Here is a 20,923-nt window from a genome sequence, read left to right on the forward strand (position 1 = left end):
GTTTTTCAATGTTTATGCAGGTAAAGAAAGTGCCATTTGAATGTTGACTAGCCAATTGATTCAGTATGATCAGACTTCCTTTTTTCTAATAAGCTAAACAACCTAATTAAGAGAATAGGTGTGTCTAGTTCTTCAGTGTCTCCAATGCCGCATTATAAAGAGTATGGCCCTAAGAGCAGTTGAGCTCCTGTTCGAAACCATCAGGATCTGTGGCTTCATAGGCCCAACGGGATCTGGTTCAGGCCCAGTGAAAGCGGTGCAAACAGAGCCAGGGGGAAAACACGATGAAGAATCTGAAACCCAGAGAAAAAACCAACTGGCAGTGTTGAAACAAAAGTCCTCACTTTGAGCAGCTTTCAGCAAGCTGGTAACCAGGTCCTGGTGGCTGTGATGGTAGCAGGCCACTGATGAAAAGCCTGGAAGGATTTGAGGGCAGTCAGGTCACTCCAAAATAGCTTTTATTATTCATCTGCCACTCCCTGCTACACTTGCAAAGAAAGCCATTTAAACACTTAACTTTATATTTGCAGTGCATTTAGGTTCCGTTCCAGTGCCCAACGCCCAACGCAGATTGCTGAGAATGTAGGCTTGTGGAGGCCATGGAGCCTGAGGCATGTGAGAGGGAAATTTCAGGATCCTTATGTGACAGGATCAGCCCATCTATGACTGTCCTCTTCCCCTAGGGTTGCCAGTTGTCCGGTTTTCAACCAGAAAGTCTGGTCGAAAAAGGGACCTGGCAGTGTCTGGTGAAATGTAAAAGTCCAGTTACCATGGGCCAGGTCCGGGGAGGTGCCGGATCACCAACCTGTGCCAGCCCCTGCTCAGCCAGGGACATCTCCTACCTGCATCTTGTGGGCAGGCAGGCAGGAGGCTCTGTGTCAGGCTGCAGCCCCTGTCCCAGCCCCAGAGCAGAAGGAACCCAGGTGTGGGGGGAGGGAGGTGGAGAGCAGCGAGAGACAGGGTGAGGGGGAGAGCATTGGGAGGGGGGCATTGGGGAAAGAGGCAGAGCAGGAGTGGGATCTCAAGGGAAGAGGGGAACATGGTGGGGTCTCAAGAGAAGAGGCAGAGCAGGGCCGGAGCCTAAGGGAGAAGAAGTAGGGCAGGGATGGAGCCTTGGGGGAAAGAGGCGAGGCAGGGGTGCTCCAGTCGTCAGAAATTAGAAAACTGGCAATGCTAATAAGCTGTCATAGATATCTGGCCTTTCAGCTAACCCCTTCAGAAGCCCCTGGCTTCCAGCCCCTCACCTTGCGTAGCAGAACTATACCAGAAGAGTTACCAAGGCAGCCTGCACTCTGACAGTGGAAAGGGTTAGATTTTGTCCTTAGCATTAAAATACCATTTTTAATTCTGGAGACACATCCCTTTTTTTTTTCCTTATTACCCTACTGACACGTTAACCGCTAGCCTGGAAAGTTGATCAGCATGCAGGCCTTGTGAGCTCTAGGAAAATATCCCAATTTACATTTTCAGTTGTTCCAGGGGGGTAGCCGTGTTAGTCTGCATACAGCAAAAACAACAAGAGTTCTGTAGCACTTTAAAGACTAACAAATTTAATTTCATTCGGCATAAGCTTTCGTGAGATTCAGCTCATTTCCTCAGATGCAGTTGGTAGAAATGATACAGCAAATAGGTAACATATATAGTAGGCAACATATACATATCCAAGTTGTATCGCTCTGCTGCTTTTCAGTTCTTCATGTAATCTGAGCTGGTGAATTCTGCAGAGCCACATTATAAGCCAGGGTAAAAACTTCCTTCTAAGAATTAACAAATAGCTGGGACCTAATGGCATTCCTCAATCACACAAAACTCACACTCGCTTTGTCGGAGCAAAGACTGATGGATGGATAGATGGTCCTTGATAATTATTTTGTGAGTTTAATGGGACATGCATAAAGTTAAATGGGTTCATTTTTGCAGGAACCGTGCCTTATTGTCTTATTTATATCTACAGTGGGTAAAAAATGTCAGACAGAAATGTGATTTTCAGTCTGAACAATTTCTCTTTAGCATACCCATTCAACCAACTGCAAGGCAGGAGAAATGGACTTCTGTAAATGATATAGTGTACTGGCAGTGCTAGTTTTTCCACACTGCCTTGCTTGGTTTTCTTCAGTTATGTCCTGAAGGGTCCATCTATATGAATAAAAGGGTACTTTAGTCATCAGTCTTGACCTCTGTTGAGATTGCCAATCTGAGATAGTAGGATTTTCTTGTCAATTTACCTGTCCTTTAGGTACCAAACAGATACATTCAAAACTGTTACAGAATAATGAAAAGAGATCCAAAATCCCATAATAATAGTAAGAGATCCAGAAACCATAAAAATAACCTTGTATTGCAATTAAATGTACAGTTACGGGCACTTACTACAATCTCTGAAGTATTTCTACTCAGTGATGCAGTTAGTCTCACATACCCGTATGATTTGTGTTTAAACCTTCTCTCAGGATTAAAATGACTTGTAATCTTGTCAGCGTGTCTGACAGAAAAAATATCGTCCCACAGTAATTGTTCCCATGCATGTCAAAGAAGAATGAAATTTTCTGACATATTTGTTTCATTCCATGGAGGAAATAAATCCAGTTCTTTTAAACTAGTTTTTCTTTGTATTATTGCTTTTAATAAACTAAAGAAAGGGAAAGCAAGCTTTTTTTCTTTACTATCCTTATGGAAGAGAAAAGAGAACCATTATAGTATTGGGGAATATTAATACAGTTGGTATAGAAAAAATTCCTTCTTCCAAGCTTGAAAAAATACTAATGGTAGCATAAATGTAGGAATACAATTATGGAAGCTAAAATGAAGATAGAAAATAACTTAATTCAGTCATCTATCACTGTCTAGGGGTCCTGTTACACATTGTTGTTTTTCATAGTTACTTATGAGTTTTCCCTAGTTATTGTTAGCAACAGCCATGACAGCACCTTTTTCATGTTTGAATGGCCAGGAGGTTGAGTCTTTTCCTTTCAGATGGGAACTTTGCTTCATCCTTGCCCGTGTTACCTCAAGATTAGATAACGGCAATGTGCTCTACATGCAGCTACATCCCAAATCTGTTTGGAAATGGAACTGATGCAGAATTTGATCACCTGCTTGTTAAGCTGTGTGTCTTGTAAGCATATTACACCAGTTTTCTGTGATCTGTAGTGGCTACCTGTTGGTTTCCAGATTGAATTTAATGTGTTGGTTTTGACCTATAAAACTCTAAATAGCCAAAGATCTGCTGCGAGACTGCCTCTCTCTCTTGCCAGTTGGTAATAGTGTTGCTAGCAGCACAGGTGCTGCTAGAAGATATTCTCTGTTAGGGCCCCTCAGTTATGGAACTAGTTCCTTCTTGGTCCAAAATACCCCAGATCTGACCCTTAAGGAACACTCCAAGACCTTTGTATTCTCTCTAGCTTCTGGAGAGTAGGAAGAATTCTGAGGGTATCTGGTTAGTGATGGGAGAACAGAGTAATTTCTTTTCATTCTTTTTTCTTTTTAAGAGGGTTAGCCTGGCTTGTTGGAGTTATAGCAATGCTGGATTTGTTATAATAATTGTAAAGTTTTATATGTATTTGGTAACTATGACTGAGTTGTTCTTTTATGTTTATAAAATATATTTAAGCTGATAAAGAACAAACACCCCTTTCAAGTCTGCTCATATAGACTTTCATCATCTTCTTATGAATGCACAATTCCCTCTGTTTTATGTTGGGGGTCACATGGAGGACAGAACAGACTTATATCGGTGAAGGATATTTTGCTTCCATTGCATTTTGCTAATGTAGCCTGATCTTGTTCTTCCTGTCCCCCAATGATTGATGCAATTTGGACTTAAAATGGGTGTCTTATCGGTGCGTATAGCAAAAGGTTCAAGTCCTTACAGGATTTCGTCAGTCCTGCATTCTTCCAAAGTAGATGAATTAAGTTCCAAATTCTGCTGTGAGCTTGGAGACTAGATTTTAAGAAAACCAAGATCCTGTCTGCTGTGCATGGACATTAAAGATCCCATGATACTTTTTCTAAGACCCTGCCTAAGGAATGGACTTTAAAAGTCAAGGTATGTGTTATATAAAAATGTGGCTTCTATCCTCGTGCATTACATCCAAGCAAATTGAAGAGATCAGGCTGCAGGAAAGCAGTGTTGCAATAAAAAATAACCCTAGAGAGTCAGCCTATGAGTCAGTTTTAGGCCCAGATTTTCAAAAGTGCATTCGCACTTTTGTTCATACCTGATTTGGCATGTGTGAAGTTGGGCAAGTGCAAAAATGTGCGCGTACATTTGAAATGTGGGCCTAAAATTAGCTGATTCCTACTGTTCATCTTAATGCAGAAAAGAATCAGCTTCAGAAGAAAATGAGGACATTTCGTTCTCCAAGATTGAAAACCCTTAACAGAAAACAGGATACATGTGTAAAATAGCTTGGGGATAGATCTGAGCTGTGCCTGGAGTAGGTATTGAGGTTCCACATAACTACTGTAGAATATTATGACACAAAAATAGCTCTATTAAAGTGTCCCTTGTTTTGCATGACTAGGCTTTTGTTTTTTAAGCCCATCACCTGAATCAAACAGGATGTTCCCCCCTTTTAGGTACTGTGGTTTATAGGACAACAAATGTCAGATATTGAAGCAACAGCTGTGTTTTGTTTCAGAATAGCTTTCTTAGACGTAAACCACTTACATGCAGAGGTTTCTAAGTGTACTCTACCTCTTTCACAGACTTCCCCTTGCGACCTAAATTGGTATCATTTGTCCATATTGTTTTGAATGTTGTCCCAGACTATTCTCTCAGGGCTAGATTATCACAGCCCTTACTTGGCTGCAAATGGTCATTACAAAACTCCCTTGCTACCCTGCTCAGATTGCAACTTTGGCTGTGGGAGGTAGAGCAGAGGCTACTTGCCCAGTCTTGTCAGCTAAGAGCAACTGGCAGTTGAAGGAGCTGAGAGGAGCAGGAATGAGGAGCTCTGGTTCCACTCTCTAGTCTCTTTGACAGCCGCACTAGCTGGCTGAGTGCATGGCAGTGGCGTACCGTGGGTCTCTGGCCCCTGGGGGCCAATGCTTGCATTTGTCCCCCACCCCAACCTCACTCACCCCTCGTGCAGGGGAGGAGGGGTCCCCAGCTCCCACCAGACAGTGCTGCTCCCCAGTTGCCCTGGGGAGGGAAAGGGTCTGTACCTGCGGTGGGAGGCGGGACGCACGCCGCTTTCCTTCTCTTGCACCCCAGGGACTTTCTTGCACTCATGGTGGTGGCAGAGCCTGGCTCTGGTTGGCCTCTGCATCCCCACCCCCATCGCACTTACCTGCTGTGCGCCGCCCGCCTCTCCTGCTCCAGACCCCAGCACAATCAGTCTGGCGCCAGCTCCCCTACCGGGCGGGGCGTTCTCACTCCCTGGCCAGGGAGTAGTGGGGGAGTTCCTGCCCCTGGGCTCTGGCCAGCTGACCCTCCGAGCCTCCTGCACCCCCACCCCCCCACGTGTCATGAAAGGCCTGGCCACTCCCCCTCCAGCCGGCATCTGGGGCCCCTGCCACTCCCCCCCCCCCCCCCCCCCCATCGGCACGCCACTGGTGCATGGTGGGTGTGGAGTAAATTGACTCATGAAAAATACCCAGAGCAAGAGCTGAGCTGATGAAGAGCTGGACTCTGGAACAAAAGTCCTTTTCTGGTTTGCTCCTGGAGTGGGTCAGCTACACATGGCCCCTTATTAAGGGCAGATTTTAATGTCTCAGGCTAGCTGTCAGGCCGATGAGAGAGTACTGTAGCACATAGAATGGAGGTATTAACAGAACCAGACACTGGGATGTTATAGTGATGGGTAGCAGTCAACGATTTCTCCAGGAGTAGAAAAGAAAAGACAATTTATTTTTTTCACTTCCACTTTATCTTCTATCTAACCTGTTACATGCACTATTTGTACATGCATCCCTTCAGTGATTCTGCCAAAGTTTCATTTCCATACTGTCATACTTAGTTATTTCTTCCTCCAGTGCTCAACATCAAAACTCATATTTAATTCACACTCTTTAAGCCAAATGAAGACGGCCCCATTTTCCTTTCCTTGTCATGTGCACATAACCATGTAGGAAGCAGAGCAGCCGATTTTCCATTATAAATGGAGATGTGCACTTCATATTGGAGATCAGACTCTAATCTAAATACAGTCAAAGAAGCCTTGATGTTATGTTAGAGGATGTTATGTTAGAAGATTTGGATCAGTTCCTAGAGAACAAGACAAAAACTGTAATCACAACTGACAATGATTAGCATCTCTGCTGGTGGAGGTACCAGGGCCCCCAAGCATGGAATATGAACGTGGACCCTTTCTCCCATAGAGGTGGTCCCTCCAGATTAAAGATGAGGCAAATGGATAGGCCAGTGAGGAGAAGATTTCACTGATGACACTGGTGATCTCTCTGTTCTATATTGTGATTATGGTTATTTATTTGGATAGCGTAACTCCTAGGAATATTAATATATCCGATATATTGTTAAACATTGGTATTGTTAAAATATTTATATTAGTGATTTATTGATTTAAAAAGAAGTATTTTTGTGTTTGGTTATCGTCTTTTCCCCCAAACTACAGTAAAAGCAACAATCTAATGCAAAACAATTGTAAACCTACACATAAATAAACAGACCCATCAGCCTCGACCAGATCAGAGAATGTAGTGACAACATAAATATAACAAAAACTAATTGGTTTCCCCACACGACCCCCAACAGAGCTCACAACTCACACCACCCCTACCTACCACTATCCAACACCTAATTCTCTTGGGCAAGGGAAAAAAGGGGTGCATCTTGCAGCATGCCCTGAAAGCTAACAATCTTTCACTCGATGGGTCTCGGGAAAGAGCACGTTCCAAAGGTCTCGGACTATCCAGAGGCTTTAGTTTCCATCATCACCATGATGGCATATTTCAAAACTTTATACCTGCTTTAAAAATAGTTGACCACATCATCTACATTTCCTTTGATGGGGAATCCTGACTTTACTTTGACGACTGCTTTTTTTCTACCAGTCTGTTGATTATCTTTTCCCATATACTTACTTTCTTTCTGGAAGATTATGCAGTATGTTCTGGCACTGTAATAGTATTAGTCTCCCTTTATAGACCAATTAGCATTATTTTGAAATATTGCATTTCAGCAGATAATATATCCAAAAGATATGCGTTCATGAAACTGCATTCATCATGTTAACAGAGTTAAGAAAAATCACAGGCAGGCAATGATTCATTTGTGAAAGAAACCAGAATTGGAACAACTTAATTTTTAGGACAATTCAATTTCAGGTTCTGACTGCCTGGGCAGACAAGTTAATTTAAAAGTAAAAAGAAACAGCATTTCCTGAGCAGGTAGTCGATGAAATAAGAACTTACTGTACACTGGAGTTCGTCTGTATCTTTTATAAGCCTGTCATCACTGTCTCCTCTCTCTCTCTCTTTTTGTAGACACCTGAAGAGTTAGAAGATGATTCAGACTTTGAACAAGAAGATTATGATGTTCGCAGCCGAACGAGTGTTCAGACTGAAGATGACCAGCTTATTGCTGGACAGAGTGCAAGGGTGAGTATAAAATCCATATACTATATTAACTTTGTATATAGCTCTAAATAAAAAGTTATGCCTCCGGTGATTTTAAAATTTTGGGGTCACTTCAGAAAGAGGCTGGCAATTCTGGTTTTCAGGCATAGATATTTATTTAGGTCTTTTCACTTTCAATACCTTTGGAAAGAATAATGTTTATTAAATGATTTTGTCAGGATTATGTGATGTCTTGCTCAGGATAGAACTATAGCAAGAGGCCTTGCACATTTTCTGTAGCTGAAAATATTCAGGAAATTAAACAAAAAACTAAAAAAACCCAACAAACCTTAAGGGCACAGTATGCAGTATCTGAAGATATCTTCCATTTGTCATGTTTCCCAGTGTGCTGACTTGTCTAGGAAAGCTGTTTAAGGTGCTGAGTAGTCCCTGTAATTTAATTGTAATTGAAGACATTTGTTACTGAGTCAATGTAATTTTACCAGCCTAATTATATCATGATAAACTGGAGACATTGTGATTTGTGACCTTAACTTATGCACGGGGATTGCAAATTGAGCTGACAAATGCTTCAGGGGTCAGAGATGCTGGAGAAATGAAGTTGGTTGACCCTTAGGATTATTACATCCTCTGATTAATGTTTACCTTTTGCTAAGTAGGCTGCTGAGTTCAGATAAGAAATCAAGTGAATACTGTATTGTTAACAAACCACATGAAAATGTATTTGACTGGAAAGAGAGTTTAAAATGCTTTCTTTTTTTAACCTGGTACAGAAGCAGTGGAGAGATGTTGTGAAGAACTGGAAAATACCTGTATTATTTTTATGATTATTGTGCATTCCTCTCTATATGTTTGTTTATAGTGACTAATTTACTCTTCAGTTGGATCAAAAGATAGCCACTAGGGAAACACGATAGCCCAGATGAAAAGCATCCCAACAAACACTGAAACACCATAGCCATGTTAACTACGGCAACTTCTTGGTCCCAACCCTGTTTAGTTGGTTGCCACTGCTGAGAATCTGGAGATCAAAAGATGTTAAAAGGGAGAGGGAAGGTGAGAGCTGTGGTAGGCTGACCCAGACTGAAGGAGGAGCAGGGTCTGTAGCAAGCAGTCTGTAACTTGGTCCCCAAGAGAAATGGCAGCACCAAGCGTATGTCATTTCTACCTCAGGGCTTGAGGGGAATGTCAAGTGCAGGTAAAACAGTGGGCACATAGAGCTCTCTGTTGTTTTATATCCGTGCCTGAGTGCTGCGAAATACATTTTGAAGAAGTTGCTTCTGTGTCAGTGCACGCCGTTGCTGCCCACAGGGTCCTGGAAGAAAGCTCTTGCAGGTGCCAAACCTGTTAGGCCTGCAAGATATCAGGATTGGTAACCAGGAAGATTGTAACCCAGAGACCCTGTCAGAGAGTGGTTGGTCACAGGGTTCCCTCTAAAGAGAGGTAGAGGAACAGGTCTGTCACTTGAAAGAGGTGCACTTGTGAGATTGGAAAAGGATCTCAGAAGAGGCAGCCTGGCCAGGGACTATGATGGATATATCTGAGAGGTTTTTATGGTTTAAAGAGCATGAAATAATGTTTAATACATGCTGAAAGACTGAGTACTGAAGTAAACTCAGCTGTAAAACGTTTCTGGGTGCTCTTCAATTTATTCAGATTCTGTCCTTATTCCTTTCATGGCTAAACCTGGGACTGTGAGATCATATTGCTCTTTCAGTAATTAAAATTAGATTTCGATGAAAAGACATAGGGACAGTCACAGCATCCTTATTAAGGGTCTAATCCAGCTAGGGGCTGAGCAGTCTCAAATCATGTTATTGTTATTATTGTGGTTGTGCAATTGTGCTCGGTGCTGGACTAACATATAACAGACAGTCACTACCTGAAATGTCTTCAAGTCTAAATATAAGACAAGAAACAACAGCATCAGAGGGAACACAAGGTGAAAATGAGATGATTATGATCAGTGTGATATACATAAGCCACTCAGCCCCTTGGAGGATAGGGCCGTATAGGACTCCTTGTTGGGGAAAAAGTTAAATTTTTGGTTAGAGGCTATAATTGATTTGTGTAATATGCCTATTACATAAAAGCTATTAGCATTTCAGTGGGAAGGCTTGGTGTCTGTGCTTGATGGGAGATAAAACTTGAATATATGAGCTGCATTTGCTGCTAGGTATGGCTCCTTAGAAATGAATCAGCAACTGAAACAGAGTCCTTATGACATAGCACACTAGCACTGAGAAGCTCAGTTTAGACTGTCCACAAAGACAGGAACCACACAGAAGAAATACAGATTGGCCTTCCTAGCTTTCTGATCATATAGAACTTTAGTTTCACATCCCATTATTTACAATGAATGTATCAGTTCTAGAGTGTTTATCTATATATATATTGAGTTTAACTTACACTGCATTTTTTCTGTGGAAAGAGTAATGTGTTAACATTTGAAACCGCTGAGTTACATTGATAAAGCCTGATTAAAACTCATGTGTTGAATTTTAATTTGATTAACTTGCAAATTTCTCATTTTCTGATCTACTGTTTATAGATAACCTTTTTTAATTCCAGTTTCGGAAAAGGTCAATTATGAATTTTTAAAAGCCATGAGCATTTTAAAAATATGGAGAGAAAGACTTCAGCTGATTGAAAGTGACATAAACAAGAAAAAATGTAATGACACTTAAATGTGTCACACCCCATTAAATGGTCTTCAGAACCCTGAAACCAAATAGTACCTCATCTTGGAAATCATTGTTAGAAGTGGCCATTTGATCTTCAAAAGTAACTTTCATATTTTGCCACATTTTTGGTAATATTCCTTCTTTGTTGATAGTCAAGGCAAATTAGAATCAACCTATTTGGTGCCATTTTGCACATCATCCAAGAACTAATTAAACCACTAAATGTTATTGAAAGGTACGTTCATTTCAGTTCCTTTTAAATATATTCTCTTGCATGCCATGGCTTATTTCAACCCCAGGTTAAGTAGAAAGCCAGGGTGTTTCTGACTGTCAGTGGGATATGGGAGAAGTGGAGGTGCTTGAAGCAACACTCTAGGGCTGCTGGTTAGTGTGTATTTCCTTCATTTTTGATCTGTCTAAAATTTGATATAATAAAAACATTCCTGCTTTTAATTTGATTGTAGTGGTTTCTAATCACTCTACAATGTTGTGGATGTACAACCTTGCCTTTAAACTTGCAAAGGTTTAAAAAAAATCCTTTGTTTTACAGGAATATGCTTAGTTATTCTTGGAATGGCTGATGTAGTGAAATCAAAATTTGGACCACGTTATTAAAGGATGGACTTTATTTTCAAAATGTTTAGTAGTGTGTATGCACTTACAGTGAAATTGGTACTAAAGACGGTGTTTAATAGGCAAGCCCTGTTTTAAGAGACCATTTTGATGCACACCTGAGTGGTTTCCAGTTCAGTTTTGCTTGTCATATGGTTATAGTATAACTTATACCAGACAATTTGGTCCACTTAAGACAACCAGGCCCATTTATGACAGATTTCACTGTAGGGGCCACATCCTCTGCTAGTATAAATCAGTATAATCCACCACAGGTTAATGGAGCCATGCTGATTTACACCAGTTGAGGATCTGGCACTATGCATTGTAAACTTTGATTGGTTTCTGCTATTGTGTATGGAGTCCCTGTGAATTAGGTATTTAAAGTTTTTTGTTCAGTGTGAAATTATAGGAGTAATCCTTTCTGAAGAAACTCTCTGTACCATTTGGCTTTACAGCTTTCAGAATGAAAATCCTATCCTAAAAGGTACTGGGTACCAGCTGAGACAGATTTAGCACCCTCAGCTCCCTCTGAAGATATTGGAAGGTGTGGGCGTTCAGCACCTCGTCATATTAGACCCGTAGGCGCTAAAATGGTTTCTAGCTTCCGTTTTTCATGTGCAACTACTCTACATTTTATCCAGGCTATCATGGCTCAGCTCCCCCAGGAAGAGAAGGCAAAGATTGCGGAGCAGGTAGAGATATTCCACCAAGAAAAGAGCAAACTGGATGCTGAGGTGGCCAAATGGGATGACAGTGGTAATGACATCATTGTGTTGGCAAAGCAGATGTGCATGATTATGATGGAAATGACAGACTTTACTAGGTAAGCACCAAAAAATGTGTACTGAGTGCTTCCTCAGAAACCCTTCTTCATTTCTTTATCGTGGTGTTTGTGGACTGTTGAGTGTATTTACTGTGTCTATAGCAATCCTAATATTTCTGGTTCTATAATTTCTGCACTGCTTATTTGCCTTTTAACACAAAAGTGATCTTCAATATTGTTTAAACACTATTCATCGTTAAGACCCCGATTGAGCACAGTTCTTAGACACAAGAAGAATTCCATACTGATTCAGCAAAGCACTTAACCACATGCTTAACTTTAATCACATGAGTAGTCCCAGTGAAATCAGCGACAGAGCACTTTATTTCCTACCAGTGGTCCGGAACATCAAACAACCACTTTTATATTTGAGACTCCTTAGTGACTTGTTGATTTTGGGGACATAAAGCTAGCTTAAATCACAAAGGTTACTGACATGCACAATCAGTTCGGTTCACCTGGTTATTTTGGGCATTTCACCACTTAATATTAAACGTGTATGGTTTTTGGTAGTTATTTGTGCAGCATCTTTAATTTTAGTAGAAGCGGTGCAGCAAGGGTAATGTGTGACCTTATAGGCCCTCAACTGACCTTTTGTCTCGCACGAGTCAAAATGCATAAGTCTTGCTGAACTTTCGACATTTCATCACAATGAATGTCAATCAAAAATCATGGCAAAAATTCCACTGAGCTAATTCTGAAAACTGAAGTTCTTTTAAAAGAAGCAGCCATTGATTTCATCCAGAATTAACCTTCATCAATAACAATGACTTTTTCCTTGCTTTCATATTATTTTTTTTTAATTAGTGTGCATCAAAAGGCAATTCATTAATGTTATTTAAATAAAATCATTTTGTTTATAGCCAGCCACATTGCATAGCCAGCAGATCAAGGGAAGTCATTATGCCCCTCTATTCAACACTGATGAGGCCACGTCTGGAGTATAGTGTCCAGTTTTGGGCCCCCTACTACAGAAAGGATGTGAACAAATTGGAGAGAGTCCAGCAGAGGAAAATGAAAATGATTAGGTTACTGGGGCACATGATTTATGAGGGAGAGGCTGAGGGAACTGGGCTTATTTAATCTGCAGAAGAGAAGAGTGAGGGAGGATTTGATAGCAGCTTTCAACTACTTGAAGGGGGGTTCCAAAGAGGATGGTGCTAGGCTGTTCTCAGTGGTGGCAGAACAAGGAGAAATGGTCTCAAGTTGGAATGATGGAAGTCTAGGTAGGATATTAGGAAAAGTTTTTTCACTAGGAGGGTGGTGAAACATGTGAATGGGTTACCTAGGGAGGTGGTGAAACCATCCTTAGTGGTTTTTAAGGCCTTGCTTGACAACTCCCTAGCTGGGATGATTTAGTTGGGGTTGGTCCTGCTTTGAGCAGGGGGTTGGACTAGATGACCTCCTGAGGTCCCTTCCAACCCTGATATTCTATGATTCTATGATTGTTAATCACACCAGGGATATCATTTTACATGGCTCTTTGAATATCACCATAATCAATTAAAGTTCAATTCAATCGATGTTTCCTACTAGACAGAAGTCTTCAAATTTTCTGCAGGATTTAAAAATTAAACATCTAGTTATTCATATACAAAATCTTCAGTGAGGTTTCTTAATCTATGCTACTGGTTTACATATTTCCTAGTAACTGGAACGCTTGCCTCCAGTTCAAAGGAAATAATTATTACATTGTCTATACACAGTTTGCACATGCCTATTATGTGCATGCAAATACTATGATTGCACACATAAATTAAATATATGAACATGTGCATATACTTTAGTTGCATGTGCAATCACAAATACTTTTACTCACAAAAAAAGCATGCACATGTTTGAAAATCTGGCCTATAAGAAGTTTGCTTTGACGTCAGTGGGTTACTGTCATAGGGCACGTCTACACTGCAATCAGAGCTGAGACTGCATCACATGTTGACATATATAATATGTTGACAAAATAACTTTGATCTAGCTAGCTTGAATAACAATAGCAGGGAAGCTGTAGCAGGACAAGCTGGACAAGTCTGCCGGGTAGCTAAGCTGCCCAAACTGTCCTGGTTTCACAGCTATTGTAATTTGAGCTAGCTAGATCAAAGCTACCTTGTGTGTGTCGACATGAACTGTAGTCACACCATTAATTGCGCTGTAGACATAGGAATAGAAGTTTCTGAACAGCATTGTGTTATCTTTTTTGTTTGTGCTTTTGCCATCATCCTCTTCTAGCAATAGGATTCACCAAACCTCCACACCTGTTGTCTAGCATAAATCCTTATGGTGCAACTTTCTATAGTGAAGGCCTTTGTAGACAGAGAGTTTCTGACCAGGATGTGAAACTGGGCTCATCCTGGTCAATACTTGCCTTTCAGTATCAAAGCCTATATTGCATCATAGATCTCCACTGGCCAAAATCGGGTGCAGTTAAACAACAAGAGATTAAAGCCACCCTTCTAAAGTTCAAGTTATCTATGCAGTGCTACAGTCCCTGGCATCTTGTGGAGTGAGTGGTCCACAAAGTCCTCTCCAGAGCTCATGTTTTCAATATGTTTTGCCGCATTACTGCAAAGCAAAAAATAAACAAACCAAAAAACAAAAAAATCACTGGGGCCTTATTCTTCCCTCCACAATCTACAAGAAAAATACATTTCCTGAGGCAGTAGAATCATGCTGTAGGGCTCTTTCTATAGAGGGATGAGTTTCTCTTCTCCCTATAATATGTCCAGGCTCCCTGTCTATTTTTCATGGGAAAGGAGTGAAAAATCCCCCTGTGCCCTTCATGAGATGGACATAAAGAATTTCTTTTTGGTCTGGATATCTCACCTCTCTTTCCTGAAGCAGAGTGAAAAGTTCCCCATGCCCCACCATCATTTCTGCAGAGGAAGAGGTGATTATCTAATAACTTTTTCAGTGGACCAGAATACAAAGGTTTCTCTACAACATGCTGAATAAGTTTTAATACATTAATCTTCAAACTGAAAGTTTGGTAATTGGAGAGTTCTAACATGAATGTAACATGAAATAACGTGAAAATGAGAGTAAAATCACTGTCATGTTTGGAGTAAATTTAAAAAAAGTGGACCCTTAGTGCCTCTAGCTACATCAGATTCAATACAGTCTCCTTTAACATCTTCCACTAAAAAAAAAGAAAACCCAAACCCTTCACATCTCCTTTGCCTACAGTGACTTCAGCGGTGTTAAAAAAAGTGTGTCCCAAATGCCTGGAATGGGCTGATCTCTTGATATAAAATCATAAACGATCGCTGTTAAGGTGACTGGGACTCAGGGTACCAGTGTACAATTCCTGGTTCTGCCTCTGGTCTGCTGGGTGACTGAGGGCAAGTCACTTCCCCTCCTGCACCTCAGTTGGTCCATGTGTAAAATGGGAATAATGATACTTTGTACAGCACTTTGGGATCTGTGAGTAAAAATTGGTATAAAAGAATTAGGTGGTATCATTAGTTATAAGAACTTGTGTTTCTTACATCATCTTACAAATATCCAGAGAGACAGATTAGTAGAAAAGTTTAAAAAAATCAAGCAGGATTTAAGCACAACAGAATTAGCCTAGCAGCTTTATGACAGAAATCTAAGAGAAGAGACTTCCTAATGTGACATTCCTGCACTAGAAGTGGCAGACTTGGTGTTAAGCACTGGTCTGGGAATAACAGAATTTTTTAAAAGTTTTGTATTCCTGCAGGGACATCTTCTTAATGAGCACTTAAAAATGCACATACTATTAAACATAGTTCATGTGCTTGAAGGCACCATCAAACTAAATTGCAAGCAAGGCATTTTGAATGTGAAAGGAAATATAGCAGACCCGTTTCTTAATCAAGCTATAGTATAATTAGTAGTTAAGTCCAAGGTGAAGTTGCAGTAAATTAGGAAGGCATTCATAGTACAGTAAAAAAAAAAAAAAAATCAAATGCCGAGTTAGGACACTAAAACTGTGTCATGATTTAATTAGATGGTAGTGTAACCATATTGTTTTTTTGCAGAGGTAAAGGGCCATTGAAGAATACATCTGATGTCATTAATGCTGCCAAGAAGATTGCAGAAGCAGGCTCTAGAATGGACAAATTGGCACGAGCTGTGGCTGATCAGGTAATGTCACAAACAAATACATATATAATATGAATCAGCCAATCAGTAGCATTTTGTATGGACAGTACAAAGTTATCTGTGTTGTTTAAGGACACCTCTATAGAAAGTCTCTACTAGTGCTCTGATCTAGCGACTGAAAACAGACTGTTTGTACACCACCAATCAGTTTGGTAAGATCATTGTCAGTTAAACGAGGCCCATACTGCAGCCCTTTAATTCCCTGGTTCAGAAATCAAACCAATGAAGTAACAATAGCATCACCTGTCATAGATAAGAACACCAAGAGGAGCACTGATACTCAAGCTTCCTCATTCTTGCTTTACTTAAAAGGGGATTACACATACCTTTCTGTGCTTGATGCTTGTCTCTGTCACAATATGGGAAGACTGTAAACTAGTCTAAGAGCCCCAGCAAACTCTAGCAGGTACTACAGTCACATGTCTTCATCTGGAAAAAACAAATGTTTGCTCTGAATGCTGATTGCAATAGAATGTTAATGGATAAAAGCAATAATGAGTCACATGCTAGGTTGCTTCTGCAGGCCAAGTTCATTGCACACACCAGGGCTCCTTGCATTTCTCCACTCCCACCCCCAACCTCTCTGTGCACTACCTTCCCATTCTCCTCTATTTCAGGGATTCCTTGTACCCGCTCCATCCCCTCACTCATGCCAGGGATTCTGTGTGCCGCATTTTCCCATCTCTGCCACATGCCAGGAGCTCAGTGTGCATCGCAGGTCTCCATCCCCTCATACTGTTGTCTCCCATTCTCCCTCAATGCCAGGGGCACTGTTGGCCCTCTCATTCACTCCACCCTCACCTTACCCCCCTTACCTACCATGGCAGGGGCTCCTTGTGCCTCTCCATCCTCCCTTCCACCATATGCCCGGATTTCTGTTTGTCCCCTATGTTCCACCCATGCCAGGGGCTCTGTGTGTGCCCCCTTGCCCACACCATTCTCATTATTTTTCTTTCCATACGGGAGATAAGTAATTCAGGATGTCAACATTTTAAACTCTATCAGAGGTTGGGCAAAAGTTGAGATAGAAAGTATTGTTATGCTGGAAGGTGTTGGCTGCCAGTAACGAGCTCTTGGCTTTATAGACAATTACAGTGGAGGCTGAAGCTGCTGTGTCTGCTAACCAGATCCAGAGGGCTTCATGTGTTTTCCATTAGCCCCTTCCAGTTTTCCAAATGTCACCAAAATCAAAATCAATAAGGTTCTGTCCACTGATACCTAGATGATTCCCTAAAATTTGGAATAGGATCAGATGTAGCAATAAAAAATTATTCCACTATAGACAAATAGAGAAGGAGGACCTGGGTCATCTGCTCCCATGGCAAACCCATGGGAGGGTGTTGGGTGAGGAGGGCAACCTCACAGATATCCTCCCTAATCATTCCCCTCCAAACCTGCAGCTGTGACCTCCAGCCGCTCCCCCTTCAAATGGGAGAAAGTCTGCTGGTCTCAGGAATTGTAACTTCTCCACAGAGCTTGGAAATGGCAGTAGGTTCATCCCACCAGAGACTCTGAGCCAGAGCTACAAGGATCACAGAGCTGCAGCTTTTCCTATAATCCCCCAAAATTTGGTGGTGGGTATTGCACCCAGCTGGCCCATTTCCATCTCTTGAGCCCACTCGGGTTTATTTTAGGAGGGAGAAATCCACCCCTGTAGTAATATAATTCCCACGGTCGAAAGAGCTGTAAAATACTTGTTAAGTTCTTGCAGTTTTCACACTGGTGTTTTGAGAGGTGGGAGGGTGTAAAGAAATAAATGTCAAGTACAGAACACACACAGTTTGTTTACAGAATATTGGCTTGAGTCATGTCTTCAATCTACTCCCCTTCAGAAGGACGTAAAATACAAACTTTAGAGTTGCATGATTTTTTTTAAAAAAAAATCACTATGAGAGTTCGATGTGTGTTTAAATCCCTTGCCCATGGTGATATTGTACTGAACTTTGGAGACATGCATGTCGTATAAACTTTTACTGACTGTCGCCTTTTTAATTACTGTTCCAATGAGAGAGATCTTACATCCTAATTTGATTCAAAGTACTTGCCTGTAAAGCCTTGTCAGCTCTCTAGAGATATCACTGTAAAGTTCATTTCTTTCAGCTCATAGTCCTCAAGAGCAAGATAAATATTACTGAATTAAATTGTCACGAGTAGTGAAAAAAGGTCTCTTAGGGATTCACTTTTGAAAGATGCTGCAACTATTGGGGAGAAAGACGGTACGGCATTATGCAAAGTACAGAGCAGATTAAACAGCCGAATGGCCTAACCACCCCGATGAACTCCCTACCCTTGTTTAGTTGTTAGATTCAAGACAGAGGAACAAGCAACGTGATTGCTTTCAGAGTTAAGGGTCACAGTGTGTGAATGTAACCAGTGCTGCTGTTTTACATCCCAGTGCTCTGTAAACACTTTTCCCTTATGGCTTGTTTATCACTGATATTCTAAGCATGTAGTCAAAAGTTGTGGGGCCACTGGGCTGTGAATATTTAATCTGATCGTGTTTAGTTTACGTGCCATGCGGTTGTTTTAGTCTCTGAAATGGAAGATCGAATGTAGCATGTTTAATGTACTAAAGATGCCAGTTCAAAAGTCTCTGAATCTTTGATCTCCATAGTCAAACAATATTGTAAGGCAGATGTTGTGTAACCCTGACAAGTGCTCATTGGAGACATGCTATTAAGAATGGGACCTGTTAGCTCTGTTTCATTTGGGTGAATTATAGAGGCCTGTGTTCAGGAGGCTGGTCTTAGAATATTAACTACCTGTATGCTCTTTATTATGCTGTTGGGGATGGTGCAGTTTCTAGTAAGAGTTTATTTCAATGAACTGTAAATAAATTGTGCCTGGACCCTATCTTCTAATATTGATTATGAAACCTTCACAGATTCTACTTAGTTTGACCTAGTGTAATTTTTATCTGCACACTTTTGTCATGAGGAATATGTCAAAATGGCATAGTACTATAGATGGCCTTCCAGTAGTAGTGAGAAGTATTGCCTAGACATGCAAGGAGACCAAATTATTTCATTTCCTTCTTATTAAGCGCTGCTAGCCTGAAAGCGTCTTCTATAATATGTCACTTATATTACTATAAATAATTTCCTTCCAGTATGCTGGAGTAGTATATTATGCACCAGTAGACTCCTACGTTTATTTCAAACTGAATGATGTCCTAAAAAAAATCTACTGAGATTAGTTTGTTTTCTTTAAGTTCATCGGTTAAGTGAAAAAAAGGGTTTATTTTTCTAAAGAGCCCATGCTATCTTCATGTTGTAATTCATAAGTTTCAAGCTATAGAAAAAGTAAAGAATAGCTTTCATCAAATTCATCCTCGCTAAAGGGTTAAGTGCAATGGATGAATTCAATATGGTGTCAACACTGCTACTATTGCTTCTAATTGCCTTTGTGTATTGAACATATAAACGGAGTTAGATCTAATCAATTTTGCTTATTTTTTCCCCTTGCAGTGCCCTGATTCAGCCTGCAAGCAGGATCTGTTAGCATATCTACAGCGCATTGCCCTCTATTGCCACCAGCTCAATATCTGCAGCAAGGTGAAGGCAGAAGTGCAAAATCTTGGAGGAGAACTTATTGTATCAGGGGTAAGATGGTATTTGTATTTAGCAGTTTACATATGCCATTGTTGTCCTTGCCAGGAAGCATTTTCGGTGACAAGAATGTAAAAGACAAAAAATAATGATTCATGAGCAAGCTTCGTAAAATGTTATCTCCATTATTCCAGATCTTACAGTAACTTGTGCAGAGCAATTTGATTTTCCAATTACCCTTTGTTTATACTAACCTTGTAAAATCTTCATTCCTCCAAAACAAAGGTAATTTCATAGTCTAGAAACTCATTGCCAAGCTGTGAATATTATAATTATTTGGAGCTTTTGTATATTTGCTCATTGTAAATCTACTTTTCTTTGTTAGTACTGGTAATTTCCCTCCTCTGTGCAGGAGCCAGCACTGCTCTGTATGGAGTGCATATTGTTAAAATGGTGATATCTAATAGGATTTCATTCACTCAGGGTCCAATGCATACTAGGTTTAGCAAAAACTCTGGAAGGCCAGCAAAATATTTTGCTTTTTGATGTGTGTGCTGTTTCCAAATACAGTTGCCAAACCCAAAAATTACAGATTCTAATTCCTTCCATTTGCTTGTTTCAGTTATTTTTTTTAAATGAAAATGCAAATGTTTTATCCACAATCACCAGGCGTTTGTTGTCCAAATTAGAAATGTGTAGAGACAGTCAGAATATAAATTATGTTTCTGATGCATTTTTTAATGATGTTTTCTCCCCTTCTCCTTCACCTCACCTTGAGCCATCTGCCTCTGTGAGACCAGTAGCAAAAAGGACTAGCATTTGCCACCCTTCATGATTTCTTTGTTGTTGTTTTTTTCTTTATACTAATCACTGTAGGTTTGGCCCAACCACACTTTGATCACTTTCCAAGCTGCATACAGACAGTGCGTATACAGGCATATACTATATTCCTTTGGCATATACCAATGTATACTAGAGTCTCTGAACCCCATTGAGCTTTCAAGATGACAGGGGTTTGTGAAAACTGAGGCAGTTTAGACAAGATTGTTTGAAAATGCTACTTTGGGAAAAAAACACCCTCTTGTTCTTTAAACCCAATCAAATTTGAAGACCTTTGGGACTAGTTGTGCCCTCCATTTCATCCATACAACCCTGAGAGAAATCAGGGGCTTGCCCAAAGTGAAGAGAACATAAAATATTTCCTATTGTTCAAATATAGATATAACAATGATTTTTTGCAAAGCACAGAAGATGGCTTTAAAACTTGGATGGGCTACTTGGAACAACTATTGTGAATGTATGCATGCAGTCCTAGAAAGATGCTGCTTAAATGTACTGCTCCTGTTTAAACATACTGCAGATGGTCTCCACCTCTTGACATATGTACAAAGTAGTGTAATTTTAACATCTTGATCTTCCCACAGCAATGAAAATTCGCTTTCATTTTCCTGGTGTTAAACAAGTGATCTTTCCTTATATCACTGACCACTGTGCTATGTATCAAATGTTTCTGAACTTATCTTACCTGCTGCCATACAAGTCCAGCTTTCCATACCCATTTAGCTTTCACACTCATCTATCTATAACAATTG

At 40.5% G+C, this 20,923-nt stretch overlaps 1 protein-coding gene across 3 annotated transcripts in view; it reads left to right on the plus strand.

The window, feature by feature from the left end:
• CTNNA2 (catenin alpha 2) overlaps window positions 1–20,923 on the plus strand; it is a 689,583-nt gene that overhangs the window by 631,898 nt on the left and 36,762 nt on the right. For all 3 annotated transcript variants that reach the window (XM_067555203.1, XM_067555205.1, XM_067555204.1), the window contains exons 14-17: window positions 7,447–7,560; window positions 11,480–11,661; window positions 15,660–15,765; window positions 19,251–19,385. In XM_067555203.1, coding sequence (XP_067411304.1) covers window positions 7,447–7,560; window positions 11,480–11,661; window positions 15,660–15,765; window positions 19,251–19,385 — 537 coding nt within the window. The remainder of the gene's footprint in view (window positions 1–7,446; window positions 7,561–11,479; window positions 11,662–15,659; window positions 15,766–19,250; window positions 19,386–20,923) is intronic.

The sequence above is a fragment of the Emydura macquarii genome, unplaced genomic scaffold (assembly GCF_026122565.2).
Source record: "Emydura macquarii macquarii isolate MOO-44397 ecotype Brisbane River unplaced genomic scaffold, CSIRO-AGI_Emac_v2 contig_1568, whole genome shotgun sequence".
Taxonomy (NCBI): Eukaryota; Metazoa; Chordata; order Testudines; family Chelidae; genus Emydura; species Emydura macquarii.